We start from the raw sequence: 25,447 nt of genomic DNA, 5'->3' as shown, positions 1-25,447 counted from the left end.
ACCCTTTTCTTTCCAATGCATTGATTTCATCAAATCATTCATTCAACAAATATGATGATGATCACAAGAAATTTTCTCATTCATTTTCCTTCACCTTCTCACCATCCAAACACGTATATATATATATATATATATATATATATATATATATATATAGTAATCTTTTATGAAGTGGGGCATTAAGGAAGTTTTGGATGCAATTTGATAATGTGGCCACCATGGTGAACGTGGGCATGCAATTTTGGGAACAACATCTCAACCAAATTGCACTAAAATCTTTCAATCTTGTGCGCATGCTCTTGCTATATTGCTATGCTTTTGATACATCAAACACTTTGGTTTGCAAGAACTTGCTTTTCTTTTGTTTGTATTTTTTTCAACAAATAGTTTTGAGTGTTGTTGGTACCCATTTTTAAAGACTTGGTTTTTATTCTTTTCCCATCTTTTTGAAGGCAACATAAAGCACTTTGCTACTCATATAGGGCACACCCCAACATCTCCATATTCCATGTTTTATTTTTCGACCCACTTTAGTGGGTGTGGACAACAAATACTATTCATTCAAATTCATCGACTTTGATTCATTTCAGCAAAAGGGTCACTCTTCAATCCATTTATCTTTTAGGTAAAAAACGCATTGTAGGGACAACTTTCACTGTTGAGAAGCAAGGAGTAGATAACATGTCGCAGGGGTATGTCAGAGCCATCAGGTGTCGATTCTAGATTCTGAATCATGGGTATGGGTCGTTAAGATTAAACGTATCATTTAATCTTAGTGTACGGTAAGTATATAGAAAATGAAAGTCTCGACAATCGAACATAGGAGACAAAAAGGATAAATTTGTCAACTTGAGTATAATTCAATTGATACGACATATTTTACTTCCTAGTTTCCACTTGAAAATTAACAAGAACAACAAAAAAAAATGGAAAATTTAAAACAATATCTAATGAATATATAATCTTTGGATGAGAAAAAGGAGCCGTCAAACCCAAGAGAAAGGCAGAGAAGACGGTGGAATGCTTACTTTTATAATGGAATGCTAACGTCACCCACTCGTCATTTATCCCCACAAAACTTGGATGCTCCACCTCACTTCACCCTCCACATGTCACCGTCTCACAAATCTCCCACCCCAAAACCCCATCCATTGGTGATAATAAAAAAAATAAATACATAAATAAATAACCCGCCTCACCGCCATGTAGCATTAGCCCACAGCCCCCATCCTCACCGGCGGGTTATTTTCATTCTGTTCCCATTATTATAACCACATACAATACCCTTATACTCATAATATTATATAACCCAAAACAAATAGCATTACAGAAAATCAGACAGAATTCATGGAGAAGAAGAATATGGGGTTTGAAGAGACCGAGCTCCGGCTCGGTCTACCGGGCAATAGTGGTGGAGGCGGAGGCGGAGGCGAATCAGGAGACGTCGGAGCTCGGAAACGAGGCTTTGCTGAAACTGTCAGCAGTGACACCATTTCCAAGGTTGATCTCAAGCTTAACCTTTCTTCGAAAGAGGTCGCGGAGAATGACGTAGTTGTCGATCCCAGCTCCGGTAATAAAGACAAGACTGCCCTTGCAACGGATCCAGCCAAACCTCCGGCTAAGTAAACTTTTGAAAATTATTCAATGTGACTGTCACGACTGAGTTAGAGTGGTATAGTTGTTAAATAATTAGTTTGTTGTTCGTTTTGGATACGAAGGACACAGGTGGTGGGATGGCCACCGGTTCGATCGTTCCGAAAGAACAACATGTTGGCGTTTGTGAAGGTGAGCATGGATGGCGCGCCATATCTGCGTAAAGTGGACTTGAAGATGTACAAGAGCTACAAGCAACTCTCTGATGGTCTAGCCACCATGTTTGGCTCCTTTACCACCATTGGTAAGCTTTAGAGTAGAATTTTAATTCTTAAATTCGTCTAAAATTTTAAAATTTTGTTTAAATTATGAACTCGAGAAAATTTGAATTCTATGATTAGATTTTAGCTACGAAATTGTAACCCTTACTTGTAATTTAACCTATTTCTTCATTTCTTTGGTGGGTTTTTAGTTTTAAATTTGGGTTTTGTTTTCATTTTACTTTTGTTTGTATTATTCGAGGTAACTGTGGATCTCAAGAAATGAAGGACTTCATGAACGAGAGCAAGTTAATAGATCTTCTGAGTGACTCGGATTATGTTCCAACTTATGAAGACAAAGATGGCGACTGGATGCTAGTCGGAGATGTTCCATGGGAGTACGTTTTAATCGTTGGAGCTATTATTTCATCAAATCAATCTTCTAAACTTTGTTTTGATTCGTTTATTTTTTACATACATAGGATGTTTGTTGAATCCTGCAAACGTCTCCGCATCATGAAAGGAAAGGAGGCCATTGGACTTGGTACGTGTATCTTTTTGTATTTTCAAATAAATCCTCTTAACCCTAAAACAAAGTTCATGTCAATTCATTGTCGTTCTCGACGACCTTGCCCTAAAACTTTACGTGACATTAAAAAAAAATCTCTAACGGGAATCATCGACCCAAAAAACGGTCCACATACGATCTATACGAGTAGATTTAACAAAATGGAATGATTTTCATAAACTAGCCATTAAATTCTGTCCTCTTGTTCTTTACAGCACCAAGGGCCATGGAGAAATGCAAGAACAGAAGCTAAAGCAAGAGAAACGAAAGGCTGCAGCTTCTCTCGGTTCGATCTCATCTCAACTTATTATAAATATCGAAGCATCGATGATCTAGTAAAAGTTGAGATTGGGATAAAAGATTCGAGGAACGAACGCAGGTTGGTTTGTTGGTTCGGGTGTTTCATGTGTATGATTAAGTTGTAATATGGTTGTATACCAAGATGTGAAACCCTTTTTAAGTGGTAGTTTTAATATTGTGATACAAACTTGTTTGTTTTTGAGTTGAAAAACTTGGCTTGATTTGTCTAACAACCTTTGTTTAAGTATTGCTGGATTTGGGTTTAAATAATAAACTCCTTTGTTTGGTTGCTTCTACTTTAATTTCTCAATGATTCATTCTTCAAATTAATTTCTTGTTATTTTTATATTTTATATGAAGAAATTTGATAGAGAATAGGAGAGGGGAGGCCAATAATTAAATGGAAATGTTCCAATTTCCATACGAGTGAAGGGAACATGATCATGTGGATGTTGAAGGAGGGCATTTATGTGGATGACCCATTCATGTTTATGTTATATACTCAAAGATGTGCCTATTTTGATGCTTAATAGTGCAATGCCTTAGGCTTAGCTTTTAATAAATTTTGGGTATTAATCATACTTTTCATGTCTCTCTGTCTATCATCCACATGGAGATTGTGACATTGTGTGCTCGTGATAGGTTAATTATGCATCTCGTGTGTGCCCGTCTTTCGGGTGTCTTTGCATGTGTGTGTGTTTTTTCACCTTTAGTTTGGATTGAAACTTTTTTTCTTTTTGTAAAATTCTTTGAGATAAGGTTGAAGTTGTTAGAGATAATGTTGTAGCAAGAAAATAATGGTGGTACATTAAAATACATCTTAATGTAAAAGAGGCTTTACCTATAAGAATTCATCAAATTGCTTTGAGTTGGTTCACGAAGTGTTCAACTTGAATTTATTGATAGATTAGGATATGAGAACGAACACAATGCAAGCCAACATCAATAGAAGCGTTACATTGAATGCAGAAGATCAGAATATCAAAAGGCCAAGAATCACGCCTAGTTATCTCGTTACTGAGAATGATGGCAGTGTCGATATAATATCAATATGGCAACCTAAAGAAACATCAGGCTGATCAGAGTTGAGCTATGGCATATACCCATTTAGCCAGTCTATAGATAAGTAACTGAAACCAAAATTAGTCTCAAGACACTTGAGAGCCTTAATCAAAAACTAATTCATGGGTTGGAATCTCACCAATGGCTTTGACTGACATATGCATCAATTGAATCAAGCATGAAGCTGGATGAAACCAAACCAAGAGCCCTCCTAGTGGAGGCACCATGAGAGTCCAGATATAAACTCCAAGTGTTTGATCTAAACTCCAAATTTCATTCTCAAAAACCTCGAGAACCTGAACTTAAATCTAACTGGAATCTCAAGTATAGCTCAAATGATGTAATCATAAATAATTATTATTCTTTATTGAGGAAAAAAAATTAACTTATAACCCTGAATGAGTTTTCCATCTATGGCTTGGCTCTGGGTACTATACTCCATACTGAAACATGAGGTTTTAGGAAGATTGGCTGTTACAAAGCGAAATGTTTACAGAAGCGAGGCACTATGCCTATATAACCCAAATGGCCTGGCATGGTGCACTCTGCCATCATTGGCTAATAATAATTCACAACCCACAAATATTATCAGTGTACACCCAGAAAAAATAAGACTGCTTCTCGACTGTTCAACACACATGAATATTACAGTGATGGCTTCCTACCCTTCTTCGTTTCGAACCATTATCAGATGACTGCCAACAAACACGGAAAAGAAAACAGGATGACTACTAAATTCAACAACTCGAAGTTCATAAATATCTGATCCTTTTATGTATATACTTTTTAATATTCCCAGCATGTGTAGATTTGGATATTAATTGAATCATGAAGTCGTAACATGTGAATTGATAACATCAATTAAGAAAGAAATGATATTACGTGAATTGTGTTAAGCTGATGGTTAAGTTATATATTTGATCTTTCTATGCATATGTTCTTAATAATAACCTTTTGGTTTAGACATCCATACTAATAACAAGAATTTCTGACTTACCAGTGAACTGACAAGAGGTGGAACTCTAATACGTTTTGAGCCATCTGCCAAGCGTTTACATGAGAGTAGGTTCTCCTCGGGTGAAGCAGCCTTTTTAAGCTGAAATGGACAAAAGAAAGATGCACATTAACATCAGAATTCTAGCCCATCCTTGAGCCATCTACCATGTACACGGATTGTTCCCACTCTTCCAGATAACCAATCCTCGAATGCAATAGGAGAATAAAGTGAAGTAGCTAATTTGTGTACCTGACTTCGAATAGCTCCAACTAATAACTCCTCGCAATCTGATGCATGCACATTACGTAAACTGGGGCACTGAAGTAACAATCTCTCTGGGAGAACACATATATTCAACATTATTAGGTGCAGAACTTGCAATCCGATATATGGATTATAGTCAGTTTCAAGGAGATCATCAATTAAGAGGCAAGGAAAAAATAATCACCTGGATGCAAATTCTTGCAAGAGTTGAGATTGAGATCATCTAGTTGTGGGCAGTTAAGATATAGAGCCTGCATATAAAGAACAGATTAAGAATGCAGAAAATAATGGCGTAAACATTTGATAGCTAATGACTAAAGAGTCTCACATCTAAACCGGAACAACCCCATAAACTCAGCTTTTTCAGGTGGTTGTGTTTGATGATCAGCTTCTGGTAAATGAGGTGAAACTTGGAGTTTGGCGGTTTAGATAACTCATGATCACCAATTTCAGATGTAGAATCCCGAGAATTAGGGTCACAAATAGTCATCCCACAATCCATGAGTTCAAGAAGTGGCAATTCAGCTGTTGCAAATTGTATGCCACCTGAAGAGGAGGATGCAACTTCATCAGTGATCGGAAACCAAGAACCAGCATACTCAAAAGTTTAAATAAAAAATGAAATTACACAAAAATCAGATATAGAGATTTGAAAGTACTTGAAGTGATGTTAGGACAAAGGGCAAGGAGAAATCTAGACAATGTATCTGGGAATACATTACAGATCATTCCTATGCCACTGTCACTGATGCTGGACCTGAAAACCAAATCAATGGTCGATTCAGATAATCTTTTTCATACTAATTATGGCTTCAGAATAGTTTGATATCAAAAGGCTAGCTTTAGAGATTTAAGTAAGCATTTTAAATGCAGGAGATAATAAATTCTTCAGCAATTCACTGCAAGATCAGTTCTATTATTCACATAAACATGTGATTCTTTACATTAACTCCTTGCATCAACCCTTGAGGGAACTTGCTAGATTAATCTCAAGATTACAATGGCGTGAGATTCGTTAAAAAAATGCATACCCACTAAGATCAAGCAATTCCAAGTTTGGATAGGTTGAAGCAATAGAAGCAACAGATGCATCAGTGATGTCAGCTCCAAGAACAAGTGACAGCATCCGCAATCCCCTGATCAATGCAAAAACAGAAAAACATCAATCCACGGTAAATATTCATGAAAACAAAGGATCTACCCTGAACAATCAAGAAAGGAAGAAAAATTACTTGGCACTAGCTCATTGCAATGCTAAAATAGTACTAGTAGCACAAACCTCAATTGTCCAGCTGTGAGTGCTAGTACTACAGCATGAGATAGACGGAATGATGAAATGTGTACATTCTGTAATCTTGGGCAGCCCCTTACCATGCCATCAACCATCGCAACAAGATCAGTCCTATCATTTTCATGACGAGAAAACTCCAAAGAAATCTCCTTTAAATTGGGGCAATTGAAAGCCTGTCAAAATAGTAAGTGGATGAGCAAATCTCTATTCCAGAGAGCTAGTCATTGTAAGAGATACAAGGAAAAGAGATATAACCATCTTAGAAAGGGAGCAAAGATCAGAAAGCCATAGTGTGCTGAGACTTGATGAACAGAGGGAAAAACTCCCCAAACTAGAACAACCTTCCATCTTAAGACTCTTAAGGCAACGTTTATCAGCAACAAAGCGACCAAGCTCACCACTGTATATTAGAAATAAAAAGAAAATGGCCAAACATCAGGCATTGGATCACACTTTTTAGCTATGAACTTAAGTTGTCACTATTTTTCTCATCTCACCACTTTCACATAGTCAATTATAATCACAGATCAACAAAAAAAAACATAAAACAAAACAGAATCAGTACTAGATAAAGTCAGATACATTGGTATTGAATTACCCTGTGATGCGATTTATTGATGATTGGGACTTAGTGATCTCCAGAGCTTCAAGATTAGGACATGAGAACGCAATGCAAGCCAACATCATCGAATCCAAATCGCTGCTACAACATGAATTTATATGTTAAAACACTCAGATCTTCCAACTACATTTCCTAAGAGTATTCAATAAGGATGATCTCCAAAATTCCGTACAAATCTCATTAAAAAATGGTAAAAAGAGCAGTAAAAAAAAATCTTATGAGCTAGCAAGTCGGTAATTGCAAGCTAAATTTAGGGAGTTGTTGAAAAACAACCTAGTCAACCACGGATAAATTTCATCGGAATCTAAAATCATTAACTAAAAGTACTAATGCCATAAAAAATCATGGATTCAAAAAAATCAGGTCCTCATTACTCTAGTTCATCATAGATCAAATCACAAATTACTTCATCTACCCACTTTTAGTCACAGATAGTTCAACAACGTCCGGATCCAGTTGATTTTTAACAGTTCAATTAAAGTTATTGTCACATTAAATCATCAGAACCAGATCGTCAAATAAACCGATAGATCTAAACCGTGTCCGATCAAAAACCCTAACCTTTCCAATCTAAGCGAGAGTGTCACAAGTCCAGAACACTTCTGCAACAATGAACCAACAAATCCAAACGGAGCCTTAGGCGGAACTCTCAATCTCAACACCTCCGCCGCCCTCCATATCTTCTTGGTAGTCTCTCTCCAGCCCTTACAAACCCTCGCCGCCGACAAAATCCCAGCCGGCGGCAGCCTCCTCAAAATCTCCCAAAGACAACTCGCAGGCAAGCATCCAGAAGAATCCGGATCGATATCGGGATAATCAAAGACCGGCTCAGCCTCGTCAATGTCATCGAAATCAGAGTGGAAGCCGCTGCGGAGGTCATCAGCATCATCAAAGGAGAGGGCGCGGCGTAGATGAACGTGAGATGAGGGGTCAATGGTGGAACAGCGAGCGGAATTGGAAGAATCGGTAGTGGGAGGGGAAGTGGTAGCGGTATTAGTGGTTGAGGAAGTAAGGTTACAGACATGGCCTTTCTTGGGGAGGCCACATCGGCCACAGTTATAGCTTCCACGCTTCTTGCCGCGCTTGAGATCGGAGTTGTTAGTGGTGGTGGCGCCGCTTTGGGGGTGGTGGAAACGCTCCATAGCGGCGGCGGAGAGAATCGTGAGAGAGAGAGAGAGATGGAGGAAAAAAAGGGTTAATTGGGATAAATGAGAGAGGAAGTGCGCGGGAGAAATGGTCGATTTCGCGCGTTTATTTTGAAAGAATTGGGGAAAAAATTATTTATATAGGTGGAGCGTGTCTTAGTGAAATGACGAAATTGCCCATTTCCGTTGATTTTGCTGAGTTGGGAGTTTGGAGAAAAGCACGTGAGGGCTTTGCTCGTAATCTATCCGTTACTATTACTCGATTTCGGCCTTCTATTTATTTATTTATTTATTTTGGTTTTAGTTTATGAAACTAAAGTTTATTTTATTATTTATTTTTTTAAAAAATAATTCTTTCCATTAAACGTGAAAAAAACATGATCATTTTGGTCTTTATAATTATTTGTCTTCGTGCCGAGTGCCGGAAGGTTAAGGAAGTTCGTGACCTGATGATAGGGGAGCCGGCGGTCGTAACTATAACGGTTCTAAGGTAGCGAAATTTCTTGTCGGGTAAGTTCCAACCCGCACGAAAGGCGTAACGATCTGGGCACTGTCTCAGAGAGAGTCTCGATGAAATAGACATGTCTGTGAAGATGCGGACTACCTACACCTATACAGAAAGACCCTATGAAGCTTCATTGTTCCCTAGGATTGGCTTTGGGCCTTTCCTACGCATCTTAGGTGGAGGGGGAAGAAAGCCCCCTTCTGGGAGGCCCAAGCCATCAGTGAGATACCATTCTGGAAGAGTTAAAATTCTAACCTCGTGTCAAGACCTACGAGCCAACGGACAGTCTCAGGTAGACAGTTTCTATGGGGCGTAGGCCTTCCAAAAGGTAACGGAGGCGTGCAAAGGTTTTCTCGGGCCAGATGACACAAAATCTAATCTTTTGATAATTTATGTCGTTTTAATGCATACCCATGTTAGAATATTAATGTTTAATCGTGCTATTCGAACGATTTTGATAGGATTAAAAAATACAATATAATCAAAATAGTTGTTTTTTTTATATATATATATATATAAATTTATACCCTAAGATAAATACTTCAAAATTATTTTTAATAAATCGAGCGAAATGTATTAAACTTTATTACAATTATTATTAAAGATGGACATTAAAAATAAGATATTAAAAAAAGAAATAGGAACCCATAATCTTGTGGTGGTTGGAAGAATTAGGCAAATTATTTGGGGTCATTTAAGTCCATTTAAGAATGTGAACGATTTTTTATTTTTATTTGGGTGGACATTAATTCACCAAATAATATAATATATTTTTTAAGTTTAAAATTTATTAAAAAATTATTTATACATCGCTGCAAGCCACAAGTGACACAGTAAAAGAGTGGTACATAAATGAACAAGACCACGTTCGAATGAAAGTGGTCGTAATTAAAAAAAAAATTGAAAATTACTATCTATACCAATAAAGTGTATTTTTCTTTTCATTTACTAGATCCTGTTGGATGATGAAAGTCCCACATCGGTTAATTTAGGAAATGGTCATGGGTTTATAATCTAAGAATACACTCTCCATTGGTATGAGGCCTTTTGGGGAAGCCCAAAGTAAAGCCATGAGAGCTTACGCTTAAAGTGGACAATATCATACCATTGTGGAGAGTCGTGTTTGTCTAACAGATCCTATGAACTTTTATGGTTATATGTTGGATGACATATTTAAAATTTTGATGGGAGTGAAGACAAAATATGCTGGAATGACTCGGGTTAGTTTGTAGGGATAGTCTTTCCTTATTAAAGCAATGAGTAAATAATGTCGAGGTTATTAGATGCTGAATCTGAATCAGAAATCCTTATGGAACCATAATGAACACCCCATCATTTGAATATAGGAATTTTCTTAAATGAAAATACATTAATTTAAAATAGTAAATAACATATTTAGAATATGAATAAATTTAGATTTTTAAATCTATTAAGTTGTTGAGACGAATAGATGCGATTCTTAATGTCTTGTTCATATAATTATATTTTTTTTTATTTAATTTTTGACTTAAATTTAGAATTTTCATTAAATTTTGGTTTTATAAATTTGATTTTATAAACAAAATTAAGTTTTTTTTTTAGTATTTACGATATTGAAATTGAGTTAAAACTGAGTTTTAGAGGCATTATATTAAAATTTGCAACAAATAAATAAAAATTAAGTTGGAGAAATTATAAATTAATTAAAAAAATTATTACTAAATAACTTAAAAAAAGAAAAAACAGAATAGTTTCTTCATATTGATTTCCACCTCACAATTATAAGAAATAGAAGTATTTTAGGAATAAAGTAACATGCTTGCTTAAAATGTCCGCAAACGACAATATTTTTTAATTTTTAATTCAAAAATATGAAAAAATAAAATCGGGTCAAAGATGCCAGCGATATGTCGGAGCTCAACGGCAAAATTGAGGGGCAGTTTCGGTAATTTGGTGGCAAAATACGAAGGGTGTGTCAGATCGCACGTGCCACTTTCTCTCACTACATCTTCGTGTTTATTAGACCAACAGACATTGTCTTTACACGCATGAAAATAACAATTAAAAAAAGAAATTATGATATTAAAATTACAATATTTACTTTCTTAATGAAAAAATATTGATTTTTTTTCGACATATTGAGTGTTCATAAATTGCTCCCGGTTGAATTTTGTTACTTTATAAATTTTTAAATTATGAACCGATAATATAACGAAATAAAAAATGGAGACTAGGATGATGAAAATAAAGGCTTTTCCATCCCCACCTCGAGGGGAGAAGGGTTTAAACAAAATACGAGACGAGAGGTTTGAAGGTGAATAACGTGATCGAAACTTCTGGATGAACTGTATCGATTTAACGCCAACAAGAAATAGAGATTGAAAAAGTAGCGGCAAATTACAGAAATACCAGCAAGCAACTAATTTTTCTTCAAAAATCTCTAAACTAGAACACTAATAATGCATGGCTAATAATAGCAGAGATCTGTTACACTTGGCGGGGTTAAACATTGGTATGGAACTACCCCACATACAGAAAGCAAAAATCAATAAATAGCAAACAAACCTGAAACAAAAACAAGACCTGTGGAATTCTTACTCATCTCTTTTAATGTCGAGGCCCTTGAGTTTCGATTCAAGTTCATCGTCGTGATCACCGTTCTCTTCAGCATCTTCGTCGTAGTCTTCTCCTTCTGGATCGTTCTCATCCAGAGGTCCAAGCATGCTGGGAGAATTCTTAAATATGTCCTTCACTTCATCGATCCCTTCTTCAGATATATAATTGGCATTGATGTTTAGCAACTTAAATCCTGGCTTCTGCACTAATATTTGAGCTAAGAATCTTGCCCCGGCCCTTCGAATTGAATTTGTGCTCACGTCGACTTCGCTCAACTGACCGTGTCCATCCTGCAGTGCCTTGCTAATCAAAATCACACCATCATCCTTCAGTTCATTCTCAGCCAAATATAACTTACTAAGGAATTGCTTTGTTGCTACACAGGCTGCAATTGAGGCAGCACCTTTTGCAGTTATATCATTTCCAGCCATTTCAAGAACTTCAAGGGAAGGAGCAGAATCTTTGAGGGCGTTAGCCAATGCTTCAGCTCCTTCATCCTCCAAGTTCAAATAACTAAGATAAATTTCAGTAAGACCTGGAAAAGCAGATATAGATTTACTCAAAGCAATTCCAGCTTCCACCCCGAACATGTTGTCGCGCAAATCAAGCTTCTTGAGATGGGTACAAGTCCCAATAGCTTCAGCTAGAGCCACTCCTCCTTCCGAACCTACCCTGGTCGAGGAACAACGGAAATCCTCCAATGCAGGAGAACCCTTGACGATTTCGGAAATTGCAATTGCACCTTCATCTCCTGTCATGTTATTATGGAACTGAAGGATACGAAGCTTGTCTGTAGACGGAATCAACTCGCAGATTGCTCTTGCAGCTTCTTCCGAAATACCATCATTCATCAAATAAAGCTCCTCCAAATGTTTCTGTGATTTCAAAAGGGACCCAAATGCCCGGACACCCTTCTCACCCATGGCATTATTTGAGAGGTCCAGAGACCTCAAGTCACAACCTTCTAATGCTGAAGAAAAAATATTCACGACTTCAAGAGCCTCGCCTTCAGGCCTTCCAGCAATGAAATCTGATAGGTCAACTTCAGTCAACCTATCTTTGATGGACATCAAGATCGGTTCAGCCACACGAGCAGCATCTAAGCCAAAACTTCTATTACTAAAGCAGATCTTTGTAAACAGGTTTCCAGGATCTTTTAGGGGTTCCAAAAGCTCCTTAGCCTCCTCTGCATCAATAAAGGCCCTTCGTCCTCCTGATATATCAAAAACAGTTCCTTTGGCAGCTGCCCTCTCAGATATTATTGCCTCTCCATCCTCCTTTAATACAGGACCTCTTTTCAATATATCCAGCATAAGCCTACTAGATTCTTTGGCATAAATTTGAACTGCAGAGCTCCCATCGCCATCTGGCTCCTTCTCAAAGTGTTGGTTTGCAGTTGCAAAAGCAATATCTTCTACTTTCTTGGCATCCTCCTCTGCTTCTTCTTTGCTCAATAAGCCATACTTCCGGGAAAAAATGGAGGGTGTTGTAAGATTCTTGATGATTCGTTCTATGAGCATGAACCTAGTGCTCTGGCTTGGGGGCCATAATTTAATAGACATCACACGAGGTGGGAATGTCTGGGCTGCAGAATCCATAACAAAATAATCTGCAATAAAACGAGCCACAATAAGAAACGTTGAATAATGATCAACGTTCAGACTTCAGAGGGAAAAATGAAATTAGTTGGGATTTATTTCCCAGCTTAAGCTTGCATCTTACAGAAGATTGGAAAATCGTCAGGCACATACTATATCCCTATATCAAATAATGTCCTTAAATGTAAATGCAAAGCCATACAGCCATCAATTTAGAAACACAACTATATAGCAAGATTCAACTATTTTCATAATATCAAATTTCCCAGTGAGTCACTAGCCTATCTTATACCATACGGGCAAATATATCAGAATAGTATCTGATGAATAACTCATAAAATTTGATGAATAATCCATCAGGGAATAAATATAATTTCCCATGTAATTTTTTAGAAAGATGACATGAAGCTTAAATTGAGTATAAACAGGGTATCTAGAAAAGATAGATACACTGCACAAGAGGCATTATAAAAACTGTAGTTGGTTATCATTGTTAACAATTGATGCCTGATAGCAATGTCAAAATGGTTTAGATTTAGAATGACTATTACTCAAGGAAATAATAATTTGCAAGGCATCACTATCTTAAACTTTCTATGACCATCCCAAATCTTATTTGGATGTTTATTTACATCATGGCAGCATAACGCAGTTGCAAGATCAACAAACAAACTATTAACTAAAAATGAATTCAGCAGTAATCAAATGTTATATGCTGAAAATGACAAAAACTCAATATGAAGGATTCCCAAGAGATTGACAATGGATGTTTAATAGCATACAATTCCCATTGTAAAAGTTAAAAACGTATCGTTATGATTAGTTTCAGAAATGACACGTTGGAAATGTATATCACGCATTAGTACTAAACCAAGTACTACAATACAATAGAGGATACTAAACTTCATACATTCCTGAGAAAATTGGACAAAAGGCCACGAAAACAAGCAGCAAAACCTATCAAATCATAAGGGATGCTTCTTTCTCTTTCTTTTAGAAAGGGGAAGATTAAAGGAAGCCCATTAAATTACAACCAAAAATCAAAAGCGTAAATCCCACACATTGAATTCAATAAAGATACACGGCATGGTCGACCACGGAAGTTAAAAGCCATCTAAAAACTAGCACCAAGAATAATGTTAATTGTTATAATTGGGATTTTCTCTAATATGATCGTTCCCATCTGCCGTTAAGTTTCCTAGACTTTCAAAGGAATGAAACGAGGCATAAACATAAACTTATTGGAACCCCCAAAAAGATTATGGAACAGGAAAAAGGGGGAATTTAAAGGACAAGCAAAAAAAAAAAAAAAAAGCAAATGAACAAAAGCAAAAAAACGAAATCTAAAACACCTTAATCAATTTCCACAAAGCGAACAATTTACAAATCAAAGTATAATAAGAACCATTTGGGAACACAGATTACGGTACGATCTTAACAACAAAAAGTTTTACGTCAACTCATCGAACATATAAAGATACAACGCAACAGAATCGCCGGCGAAAAAAAACTGAAAAAAAAAAAAAAGGGGATAAAGTTCGCAGAAAGATGAAATCAATACCTGGGAGGAGAGTGGAAAGCCTCAGAAGCGGAACCCTAGAAAGAAAAAAAAAAGGGAGAAAATGGGGAGGAAAACGGATTAAAAATGATTTTCCTCAGAAATCTCCCAGGAAAGGGAAATTTTATGCAAGAATCTTAAGGTTTTAGAGAGGGCGGCGGAGGGCAATCATCGAAAAATTGGTGATAGAGAAAGCGAAGAGCGTGTGAAGAATTGGAGGGAAATGATGAAACTCCAATCGAATCCAAACGGATCAAATGATAACTCGGATCAAAGCGTCCCTTTTACGGGTTTTTGTCTTTGCTTTTCAAGTGAAGTTACCAAAAAGCCCCCATGGTTTTGATCATATTTATTTGTGCGAAATATATGTTTTATTTTTAGTGAAAGTAAAAATATTAATCTTTTTTTATTTATTTTAAAAGGTTCAATTACGATTTGTAATTAATTTTTGTTTTCTAAAATTTAAAATATGAGACTAAATTTTGACTTTTTTGATCTAAAATGTATGTCCCACCAACTCTATCATATGTCTATTATTTTACTATAAATAAACAAACTTCATTGCATCATCTTCTCCGATTCATCTCCCTCATCTTCCTCGCACGAGCTTCAATCGTCAATGGCGATTCATCTCTCCAATGTCCTCTTCTTCCCAATCACAAACTCACTCCACCAATCCAAACAATCATCTTCTTCACTTCATTTCTCAACCTCAAATCGTCACTTTCGTGGTTTCAGATTATTCAGTACAAGGAGAACACAACGACAACGACAATCGATATACGAAGTAGCTTCAAGAACCAGAGACACATCCTCCATTATTACAGACCTCGAAAAACAAACAAAGGGAGATGAACATACCGAAACTAAATCAGCTGCAGCAGAAATCGCCGATTCCTGGCGAGAAATCCATGGCAGCAATGATTGGACCGGGTTGCTTGATCCGATGAACGATCTCCTCCGCTCCGAGATAATCCGCTACGGTGAAATGGCGCAATCCTGCTACGATGCCTTCGATTACGATCCGTTCTCGAAATACTGCGGGAGTTGTCGATTCAGTCGAAACAAATTCTTCGAACAACTCGGAATGGAAAGCGGAGGTTACGAAGTAACGCGGTACCTCTACGCAACATCAAACATCAACCTGCCGAATTTCTTCAAGAAATCGCGATGGCCAAAGGTATGGAGCAAGAACGCGAACTGGATCGGCTACGTCGCGGTATCAAACGACGCGAAATCGAAACTCCTCGGCCGGCGAGACATCGCCATAGCGTGGAGAGGCACCGTAACGCGGTTGGAATGGATCGTGGATCTAATGGATTTTCTGAAACCAGTAGCGGCGGCGAAGATTCCATGCCCTAATTTGGCGGTGAAGGCGGAATCGGGATTTCTGGCTCTGTATACAGACAAGGACGAAGGTTGTGGATACAGCAAGTTGTCAGCGAGAGAGCAGATTGTGACGGAGGTGAAGCGGTTGGTGGAGAGATTCGCCGGAGAAGAGATGAGCATTACGATCACTGGACACAGTTTGGGAAGCGCTCTGGCAGTGTTGAGCGGCTTCGACGTTGCGGAAATGGGTGTGAACCGGTTGGAGAACGGTCGGGTTGTGCCGGTTTCGGTTTTCTCATTCTCGGGGCCCCGAGTTGGGAATTTCTCCTTCAAGGAACGCCTCCAAGAATTGGGAGTTAAGGTAATTAATCTTAATTAATTAATTAATTAATTATTAGTGGAAATATTAAAATGAAATTAAAATGAAAACAGGTATTGAGAGTGGTGAATGTCCATGACGTGGTACCCAAGACGCCAGGATTTTTATTCAACGAAAGCGTACCAACGGCTGTGATGAAATTTGCGGAGGAATTACCGTGGAGTTATTCACACGTGGGCGTGGAGTTAAAATTGGATCATAAAATTTCACCGTTCCTCAAGGATACAAACGACCCCGTTTGTGCACATAATTTGGAAGCTCACTTACATTTACTTGATGGGTAACTTTCTGACCTTTTTCTTTTTATCTTCCTATATTATACTAATTACCATTCATTTTGCTAATTCTATATCATGTGAAATCATCATTTTTTAGCTTAATAAATATTTCACATAATTATTTAAATAACAATATCAAATGGCATGTACTTGTTAAAATACCCTTTGATATAAATGAAATAAAAATATAATAAATGAATAACCATAATGCTCTCTCTCTCTCTCTCTATATATATATATATATATTAAAAGAATATTATCTTCTAGGGTATCTAAAATGATTGAACAGGATAATATTATATCACCAAATTTTCAATATATATATTAACAAAAAAAATCAAGGATTTGGGATATGTTTCTGACATTATTATATTGTATTATTTCTTTACAATATTTGATGAATATATTATATTTAAATGTGACGATAGGGACAATTATGCATTATGATAAGTGAGAATTTTATATGGTAGTTTGGTAGGATGATTGAGTTTGGTACCACACGTTGGATATATCGTTTTAATTTTAATAATTAGATTATTTATTTATTTTAGAACATTCACGTTTAAAAGTTATTTCGAACTTATTGAAATTAATTTTGGTGAAACAGATATCATGGAAAGGGTCGTAGGTTCGTGTTAACGAGTGGGAGAGACCCGGCGTTGGTGAACAAAGCTTGTGATTTTCTTAAAGACCATTACTTAGTCCCACCAAATTGGAGGCAAGACGAAAACAAAGGTATGATAAGGAACAAGGATGGCCGTTGGATACAACCCGATAGATCAAAATTTGATGATCATCCGGAAGATATACATTATCATCTCAAACAATTAGGCTTAACTTTTGACTCCTAAATCTTATTTTGTTCATTCAAAATTCATATGAAATCAGAAGCCATTTAGAATGCCGATTAAGAAATCGTAAGCTTTTGGATCACCAAGTTTAGAAATCTTACAACGATCACTTCTTCTTCATTGATATTTGAACAAAAGGAGCTGCTAAGATTAGCCGCAACGATCATAATAATAAGATGACAAGTTTGGTTTACAGAGATAAGCCTGATTCTTCGTCCTCTTCGAGAGTAGAAGTGTAAACGATATAGAATGTCCAAATGAAACCAAAAACTCCCAACAAAATCCAACCGAGAAGATTGTTGCTCAAACCAAATGGAAGACCAGTTCCTTCCGTGCTCAGTCTCTCATCCACCAAAGCCATGGCTGGGCTCGACATGGCCGCAGCACACGCCACAGCAGCTATCAACGACGCGCCCATCCCCAAGTTGCACGACTTGTTTTCCACTTCTCCATTAGCCTTTCCGTCCACACAACACCTTACTCCTCCTCTCTTACCCAATGCAGGCAACCCTAATGCATATAATTAATTAACTTTTAAATAATTTAAATGATTTCTCAATTTTGAGCAAAATCTAGAACTCACCAAGAAGGAAGGTGGTGGGTGAAGCCGCCGGGAGTGGGCGGTTCTGAACCAGAGAAGAGCGGACGGCGGCGGCAGAGGCGGAGGCGACGGCGGCCATTGGGATCTTTGCGTTCAACTTTGGGAGACAAAATGAAAAATAATGGAATATGGGGAGCAGAGATGAAAGGGTTTGTGAAGATTAATATTATTGGTTTGTGTCAATGAGTGCCACCACGCACAAAGCTACACACAGGGAGCCATTCATTTGATATCCTTCATCTACTTCTGCCCAATTGTGCTTCTACACGTGTCATCTCATCTTTCTTTACCCAATTGTTTTCTTATATATATATATATGATTATTTTGTATGAAACAAAGATGCCTTTGATATTTATTTATTTGATTATGTTCCGATCATTTGTGTTTAGAGATATTCATTTTATTTGCAAAGTCCAAACTCTCCGTCAAATGGAGAGAGAATTTTCCATTTAGACGAAAATTGAGGGAATCATGATAAATGAGGTCGAATGAGGTCGAGTACTAGATTAAATATAAATATATATATTGGTTATATTAAAAATAAATGAGTTAATTTTGAGATGGTAATTATAATATTTAAAAGTTATATGGTAGATTATTTTGTTACTTCGAAAAAATATTTTTTTTTACCTAATTTTAATATATTGAAAAATGAAAACTTTAAAATAATATTTTAAAAAATAAATAATTTACACCGGAAATATTTTCGAAAAAAAATAGAAAAGAAATAAGTGACAGAGATGGAAACAAAGAAAGCTTCCTTGTCCCCACCATGCGACATCTTTATTTGCATTTATAATAATAATAATAATAAAATGTCCGTTCTATATATTTATTTCAAATCTCTATCCTCTTGATCGAACATATATACCCGAGTACACGTATTCAAAATACCTAAAATCTCATACTCATACTCTTGGTTGAACATATATATCTGAGTACACGACTCACAATACTTAAAATCTCATACTTGTACTCCGTTCTATGTCAAATCTCTATCTTCTTGGTTGAAGATATATACCATGTCGAACCACAACCAAAGTTTACAACCAAGCAAGCCTTCCATTTTATTAAGTATTCAAATTTTGTGGTACTCAAAAAGAATAAACTGTAGTTGAAATTACATGAATATGGTACACAAAATAATACAAGCTCAAATTGCAACACCACCCTAATTACATTGCTAATTTCCACTCAGATTTGATTCTTGAACCTTGCTGCTATCATTCTCTTTGGTGCTGTGTAGCATTTCTTGTATGCTTTCTGCTAGCCTCGACGCCTCCTCGTCAAATTTCAGCGTTCTTCTCTGCAAACTCTGCATCAACTCGGTGTTTATAGTTCGTGTGTCAATGATTCGATCGTTCAAAATACAATATCAACTGGTATGGTAACATGTACCTCGGATTCCCATAAGCAATCCCTCGCCTTGCGTGGAATTATGTGAATGTGAGTCTGATAGTTTCAAGCTTACACAAAGATTAGCAAAGATTTGTTGTATGTAAGATGAAACTTAAAGCTACCAGATTCATACGAACAAAAAACGTCGGGTAAATTTTAGCTTTCAACAAACTATGAGAAGATTTGAACTTCTGACATATTGGTTGAGGTTGTAGTTTCTCACTCAATTGAGCTATGCTTAAATTGGTCGAATAGAATTTAACTTAAATGCACATGTTTATGGGATTTTACCATTACTGAAACCTATGTTGACTACAAGAGGCATAGAAAAGATTAAGTGTAACAGTCCAAGGTCATCCACTTTAGCTCGTTATGTATCGCTGTCAACCTCATGGTTTTAAAACGCGTCTATTTGGGAGAAGGTTCCACACCCTTATAAGGGATACTTCGTTTTCCTCTCCAACCGATGTTGGCCCTCACAATCCACCCCCCTTGGGAGCCCAACATCCTTGCTAGCACACCGTCCAGTGTCTAGCTCTAATACCATTGGGTTATTACAAATGGTATCAGAGCCAGTCACCAGACAATGCGAGACACAGATTGGAGTAGGACTAGACCCTCTCCATAGTAGACCCGTTTTAAAACTGTGAGGCTGACGACAATACGTAACGAGCCAAAGCAGACAATATCTACAAACGGTGGGCTTGGACGGTTACAATAATAGAGATCTGTTGCAACTTACATGGAATATAACTTGACCAGCAGCCACACCATTGTTAACTAATAAGTTGAATGAATCTGCATGATACAAGTTTCTCTTCATGTCAGTTGAAACTACTTGAAGCAACAAACATCCAACACAGATTAAAAAAAATAGGAAATAGATCAAATTAGATATGAACCAAGATTCTATCTTCTAGCGGTGGGTTTGTGCTGGTGCGGTTACATAAAAAGCGTTTGTAATACAAAATCAACAGACAATACGGCTATGTAGATACATTCCTAAACATAAATAAATGCTCGAATTATCTTGCACATTTCAAAACAAAATTAACAGTTAAATGGGGACAAGATTGTATGTTTCTGTCTTTCAAACCAGAAACACGACCACATGAATTTCAAATTCAAACATGCCAGAATTCCCAACATGTGAAAAACCAAACATTTGACAAACATAAGAGAAGACAGAAACATAGAATGAAGCACATAAATGTCGGTTCATACCACTGCCGGTAGACTTCATGATTGCATTGCTAATTAATGGAACTTTTGAACACATTGCAGCTATCACCTGTTCAGTAAGTAGATAGAAGATAGACAAAATAAATACATAAATCATCAGAAAATCGATAAACAAATGAGAGAACCCAAATAAATAAATAAATAAATATATATATATATATATCGAATCCAAGCTTGTTCAACCACACATGCCGCCTGCGCATGCATGTTCAATCGTCTGCGACACATCCGACTTGCCTCTACACAAGGCCAAGTCATTCGGTTTGACCTTGGCTCTGCTCGGACCAAGGTCTCTCAATGCAACGTCGTATCTTATCTTGCTATCTCGATCCCCATCGACAGGATCCATATGTCTTGACACCATCCTGAGTCTCAGGATGTCGTCGGCCATCATAACTCGCTCGGTCATGCCATCGAGAGAATGGGCCCGCGTGTCTTTCATCTCATCAGGACTTCCTGAACATTCATCCATCAGGGTTCTATCGAGCCATTGGCCCTCCTATGCCCATGTCGAGTCATTTACGGATACCGTACCGGATAGCGGGTGTATGTAGCAACCTCCAACACGCGGGCTAGGACGCAATACCGGCACACCTATGCCATCTGATACGGTCCTTCAAAAACTCATTTCAAAGGAAGTCGCCCGAGACACTCGTCTCGGCACGCTCGCCCACACTGTGATACACGTATGTACCACAAGGTAGCTCACACATGTATGTACAAAAACAAACATGCATATATATATTTTGACAAGTACTTTAGAACGTATAGCTTAAGTGGATGATTACTTACAGAAGGAGGCGTAGCTTCCAACGAAGAATAATGAGATTTTGGTATAATTAGAGAGTGCCTGAGATATGGAAAATAAACAGAAGAGCCTTAAAGGGGATAACAATTCAAATCAACATATATCTAAGTTAGATTAGGAAGCCTAAAGTCACATTTAATTGGTCAACTATATAATGGCACATCGCCACGGGATCTTGTATCCTAAACACATCCTCGATACATCTACAGTTTAAAACTGTGGAATAGGACATAGACCTCGAGGGTTTCAAGCCGAGCTTGATTCAACGTAGTTTGCACGATTAAGGAAAAAGATTTTGAAGTATCCAAAAGATCTAAGATAATGATGAAGCTTTTCGGAGTGGATATAATAAAATATATCTCCTTAAATGGATTAAAGAAAAGGTCAAAGTAAATTGCAACAACTCAAGCACAGTGTTAGTGGATATTGTCCACTTTGGCCCCTTACGTATCGTCGCCAGTCTCATGGTTTTAAAACGTATCTACTAGGACGGGGTTTCCACACCCTTATAAAGAATGCTTCATCCCCTCTCCAACTAATGTGGGATCTCACAATCCATCCCCCTTGGGGCACAAAGTCCTCGTTGGCACACCGCCCAATGTCTAGCTTTAATACCAATGGTAACAAACCAACCCCATTGCTAGTAGATATTGTCCACTTTGGCCCGTTACGTATCGCCGTTAGCCTCACGGTTTTAAAACGCGTCTGTTAGGGAGAGGTTTTCACACCCATATAAGGAATGCTTCGTCTCCCTCTCCAACCAATGTAGGATCTCACAATCCACCCCCCTTGGGGCCCAACGTCCTCGCTAACACACTACCCGGTGTCTGGCTCTAATACCAACTATAACAACTCAAACCCACCGCTAGTAGATATTATCCACTTTGGCCCCCTTACATATCGTCGTCAGCCTCATGGTTTTAAAACGTATCTACTAGGGAGAGGTTTCCACACCCTTATAAAGAATGTTTCGTCTCCTCTCCAACCAATGTGGGATCTCACAATCCACCCCCCCTTGGGGCCCAGCGTCCTCGCTGGCACACCACACGGTGTCTAGCTCTAATACCAACTGTAACAACCCAAGCCCACCGTAGTAGATATTGTCCGCTTTGGCCCGTTAATATCACCGTCAGCCCCATGGTTTTAAAACGCGTATGCTAGGGAGAGGTTTCCACACCCTTACAAGGAATGTTTTGTTCCCCTCTTCAACCAATGTGAGATCTCACATAAATGCAATGATGTTAGCTACCTAGTGACATGCAACAATGAATAATCTTACCCGAGATAAAAGTGGTAGGTAGCTAACATCATTGCATAGAAGCTAAGTCATAATCAATGGTATCACGCAGATACATCATCAGACATATCTGACAAAATGAGTTTAAGCTAATATCCAACACTATATAAATATGTACTGCATCTTGGAGGAATGATACCTTACCCATTACTCAATGGTCTTGTATCTAATATACAAAGGCAACTATCATCTTCATAGAGCTGCAAGTTAAAATGTCATCTCTTAATGTTGGTTTCAAATGTCCCATATATCTCACAAAGCAAACCTTAAACGATGACACGAAAATTGTAAATGAACAATATAATTAGTACCTTAAAAGCGGGTTCCTCGCCAAGTATAATCCTGCAGAAAACACAACCATCTTGTAGACTCCCCTTATGAGGATCATAAATTACCTGCTCACTCTTGGCTACAGAAGCACAGTTCGAAGAGGAAAGATGTGAGGGGGGAGCTCGACTATGTCCCGAGTTAATTGGACGGAGATGCGAACAGAGAATGGCAAGCCTCCGGGCCTCCATGGACTATCCAAAGCAGAAATTATTGCAGTCAAATTGTGAATTGCGATAAGTATATAGTGTAACACATGTAGAGAATTTGATAAAAACAAACACAGCCACTGAGAAAGTCTCCTTCAGCTGCAATCAGCTAGTTTTTTAAGTTCATTCCTCCAAGAAAACAGTCCTTAATGAAATCAAGACACGCTCTATTTAGTCATCCACTCATCACCTATACAACATGGAAGTACCTCACTTCTGACTCTTATACATTTTAACCCATTACCCCTAATTTGGATATGGAGCATGCAAAACTTCGAGCATGTTTGAGAGTAATTTTGAAATGGCTAAAATTATCTTACAACGAAGAAAATAAAGCCCTGTTTCAATTATTGAATTCAAACACCCCTTGAAGAGAATGGAATGATGAATTGGTAATTAAAAATGGAATTGCAAATGAAAGTTACCAAGTTACTGGATAGATACTAAATAACCATGTTGTTGCCATATTCGGTGTACTTTGATTATTTGAACAATTGTAACGTCCCAAGCCCACTACTAGCAGCTATTGTCCTCTTTGAACTTTCCATTTCGAGCTTCCCCTCAAGGCTTTAAAACGCGTATGCTAGGGAGAGGTTTCCATACCCTTATAAAGGGTGTTTCGTTCTCCTCCTCAACCAATGTGGGATCTTACAATCCACCCCCTTCGGGGCCCAACGTCCTCGCTGGCACTCGTTCCTTTCTCCAATCGATATGGGACACCCACCAAATCCACCCCCTTCGAGGCCCAGCGTCCTTACTGGCACACCGCCTCGTGTCTACCCCTCTTCGAGGCTTAGCCTCCTCGCTGGCACATCGCCTAGTGTTTGGCTCTAATACCATTTGTAACGGCCCAAGCCCACAGTTAGCAAATATTGTCCTCTTTGGGCTTTCCCTTTCGAGATTCCCCTCAAGGTTTTAAAACGCGTTTACTAGGGAGAGATTTCCACACCCTTATAAAGGGTGTTTCGTTCTGCTCCCCACCCGCCATGGGATCTTACAACAATATTCAACAAATTTACACTTCCCAATCAAAAAGTATTTCCAGATACTATTTCCAACCCACATGACCGTTGTTCTTTCTTTTTGTTTTTTTAATCCTTTTCCACATCATTTTGTTCTATCCTGAGTTTAAATCCTATATTTGCCCCCTTTACTTTCAGCTTTGTCTATTTAGTATCAGTACTTTCAAAACATCCATCTATGTCGGAACCTGTACCCTCAAAAAGTTCATTTGGTTTTTACACTTCTAAGACATGATTGTTTTGGAGTCCCTATTTGCAAAATCCTAACACAAGGAAGCCCGACAAGATTTCAAGAAATTGTCACATAGTGCTGAATTCTAATTGAAAAAATGACATAAAAATGAAACAAAGGACCAAAAACAGGACTTAAAACATTAATTCTTCTACTACCAGACCAAAATATTAGTTCCCTTCCTTTCTGCAAATGGACCCGAATCCAGAAAATCAAGTCAAAGCTTACATTTGCATCGTTTCAGAAGTTTAACCAAACCAAGCAAACTACAATATAATCCTTGCCAAAACAAAGCGGCAAGTTACAAAACAGAGCATCTCATGAACAGCGCAAAAATTAGCACAAGGAATTGTGATTCACCTCTAGCTAGCTTCCCGGATTCTGCACCAAATCTTTCAGCTCTTTTTTCGTCTCGATCCTTTATTAATTAAAGAACCCCATATCCATCAGCAATTTGAAGCGAGACCCATTTGGCCACTGAGTGTTTGGAACCCAGATAGGAAATTTGGTTAAGTGAGCTAAAAAAGTAACTCGGTTAGAGAAAGAGCAGAGGCGTGAGTGAGTGGTAGCCGGTAGGGCTCAGTGGGGTGAAAGAAAGAGAGAAGGAAAGAAGTGGGCGGATGGTGATTGAGGGAGTTTTGCAGAGTTTGATGGCGTTGGTTTTGCAGAGTTTGTCTGTGGGTGACAGAAGAAAAGAGATGAGATTCCAAAACGAATGGCTGCTCTCTAGTCTCTATGCTATGCCTTAGAGACCCATTCTGGGTTGGACTTTGGATTATTGGGCCTAAAAATGCTTTCTTTAGAGAGAACAAAACAAACTTTATATGAAATTCACTAATAATACATTTTAATTAAATGATTCAAAAGAAAATTGTTGAGTGTAATATATTTGTATGCAAATTACTATTGAGAAAACAAAAAATGAGATCAAAATCATCCCTTTTTAAAATGTTAGTAAAAAATAATGTATTAGGTAAATGAAATATTAAAAGAAATAACGTATTAGATACATTGAATAATAGTTCGGATTGCTGCAAGTTCATCGGCTTCATTCAAATATTTAGTAAAAGATTAAAATGTTATTGTTTAACTTACAAGCTAATGGCGCAATCAGT

General features: G+C 37.7%; 6 protein-coding genes across 9 annotated transcripts; 2 read left to right on the top strand and 4 right to left on the bottom strand.

Moving 5' to 3' along the window:
* Nucleotides 1–1,187: 1,187 nt before the first annotated feature.
* On the top strand, nt 1,188–3,017 carry LOC111497644 (auxin-induced protein AUX28-like). Its single transcript, XM_023148490.1, has 5 exons — nt 1,188–1,622; nt 1,719–1,897; nt 2,116–2,251; nt 2,336–2,397; nt 2,637–3,017. The coding sequence occupies exons 1-5, from the start codon at nt 1,348–1,350 to the stop codon at nt 2,672–2,674; spliced, it is 690 nt and encodes a 229-aa protein (XP_023004258.1). The 5' UTR covers nt 1,188–1,347; the 3' UTR covers nt 2,675–3,017.
* A 1,107-nt stretch (nt 3,018–4,124) lies between these two features.
* LOC111497639 (F-box/LRR-repeat protein 17-like) lies at nt 4,125–8,198 on the bottom strand. Of its 2 annotated transcripts, none has more exons than XM_023148483.1 (11): nt 7,519–8,198; nt 6,934–7,038; nt 6,591–6,735; nt 6,324–6,508; nt 6,076–6,180; nt 5,704–5,801; nt 5,373–5,590; nt 5,229–5,295; nt 5,030–5,115; nt 4,781–4,879; nt 4,125–4,478 (listed from the first exon to the last, which is right to left on the bottom strand). In XM_023148483.1, exons 1-11 carry the CDS (start codon nt 8,097–8,099, stop codon nt 4,413–4,415), a joined length of 1,755 nt encoding a protein of 584 aa, XP_023004251.1. In that variant the 5' UTR covers nt 8,100–8,198; the 3' UTR covers nt 4,125–4,412. The 2 variants fall into 2 exon arrangements, with proteins under 2 accessions (XP_023004251.1, XP_023004253.1); XM_023148485.1 differs by having other exon boundaries at nt 6,934–7,035.
* A 2,701-nt stretch (nt 8,199–10,899) lies between these two features.
* Nucleotides 10,900–14,622, bottom strand: LOC111497640 (RAN GTPase-activating protein 1-like). Its single transcript, XM_023148486.1, has 2 exons — nt 14,362–14,622; nt 10,900–12,811 (listed from the first exon to the last, which is right to left on the bottom strand). The coding sequence occupies exon 2, from the start codon at nt 12,798–12,800 to the stop codon at nt 11,181–11,183; it is 1,620 nt and encodes a 539-aa protein (XP_023004254.1). The 5' UTR covers nt 12,801–12,811; nt 14,362–14,622; the 3' UTR covers nt 10,900–11,180.
* A 269-nt stretch (nt 14,623–14,891) lies between these two features.
* LOC111497641 (phospholipase A1-Igamma1, chloroplastic) lies at nt 14,892–17,242 on the top strand. Its single transcript, XM_023148487.1, has 3 exons — nt 14,892–16,048; nt 16,120–16,346; nt 16,952–17,242. Exons 1-3 carry the CDS (start codon nt 14,978–14,980, stop codon nt 17,193–17,195), a joined length of 1,542 nt encoding a protein of 513 aa, XP_023004255.1. The 5' UTR covers nt 14,892–14,977; the 3' UTR covers nt 17,196–17,242.
* Nucleotides 17,243–17,311: 69 nt separating this feature from the next.
* On the bottom strand, nt 17,312–17,957 carry LOC111497648 (photosystem II reaction center W protein, chloroplastic-like). 2 transcript variants are annotated; one of them, XM_023148494.1, is made up of 2 exons: nt 17,779–17,957; nt 17,312–17,708 (listed from the first exon to the last, which is right to left on the bottom strand). In XM_023148494.1, the coding sequence occupies exons 1-2, from the start codon at nt 17,873–17,875 to the stop codon at nt 17,386–17,388; spliced, it is 420 nt and encodes a 139-aa protein (XP_023004262.1). In that variant the 5' UTR covers nt 17,876–17,957; the 3' UTR covers nt 17,312–17,385. The 2 variants fall into 2 exon arrangements, with proteins under 2 accessions (XP_023004262.1, XP_023004263.1); XM_023148495.1 differs by having other exon boundaries at nt 17,312–17,705; nt 17,779–17,949.
* Nucleotides 17,958–18,839: 882 nt separating this feature from the next.
* On the bottom strand, nt 18,840–25,068 carry LOC111497645 (adenylylsulfatase HINT3). 2 transcript variants are annotated; one of them, XM_023148491.1, is made up of 8 exons: nt 24,693–25,068; nt 22,854–23,063; nt 22,687–22,742; nt 21,230–21,287; nt 20,420–20,486; nt 19,938–19,993; nt 19,196–19,249; nt 18,840–19,112 (listed from the first exon to the last, which is right to left on the bottom strand). In XM_023148491.1, exons 2-8 carry the CDS (start codon nt 23,058–23,060, stop codon nt 18,981–18,983), a joined length of 630 nt encoding a protein of 209 aa, XP_023004259.1. In that variant the 5' UTR covers nt 23,061–23,063; nt 24,693–25,068; the 3' UTR covers nt 18,840–18,980. The 2 variants fall into 2 exon arrangements, with proteins under 2 accessions (XP_023004259.1, XP_023004260.1); XM_023148492.1 differs by having other exon boundaries at nt 19,062–19,112; nt 19,196–19,263.
* Between the last annotated feature and the right edge of the window lie 379 nt (nt 25,069–25,447).

This window comes from Cucurbita maxima, unplaced genomic scaffold, assembly GCF_002738345.1.
Source record: "Cucurbita maxima cultivar Rimu unplaced genomic scaffold, Cmax_1.0 Cma_Scf00024, whole genome shotgun sequence".
Classification (NCBI taxonomy): domain Eukaryota; kingdom Viridiplantae; phylum Streptophyta; class Magnoliopsida; order Cucurbitales; family Cucurbitaceae; genus Cucurbita; species Cucurbita maxima.
This window is presented reverse-complemented; position numbering and strand designations above follow the sequence as displayed.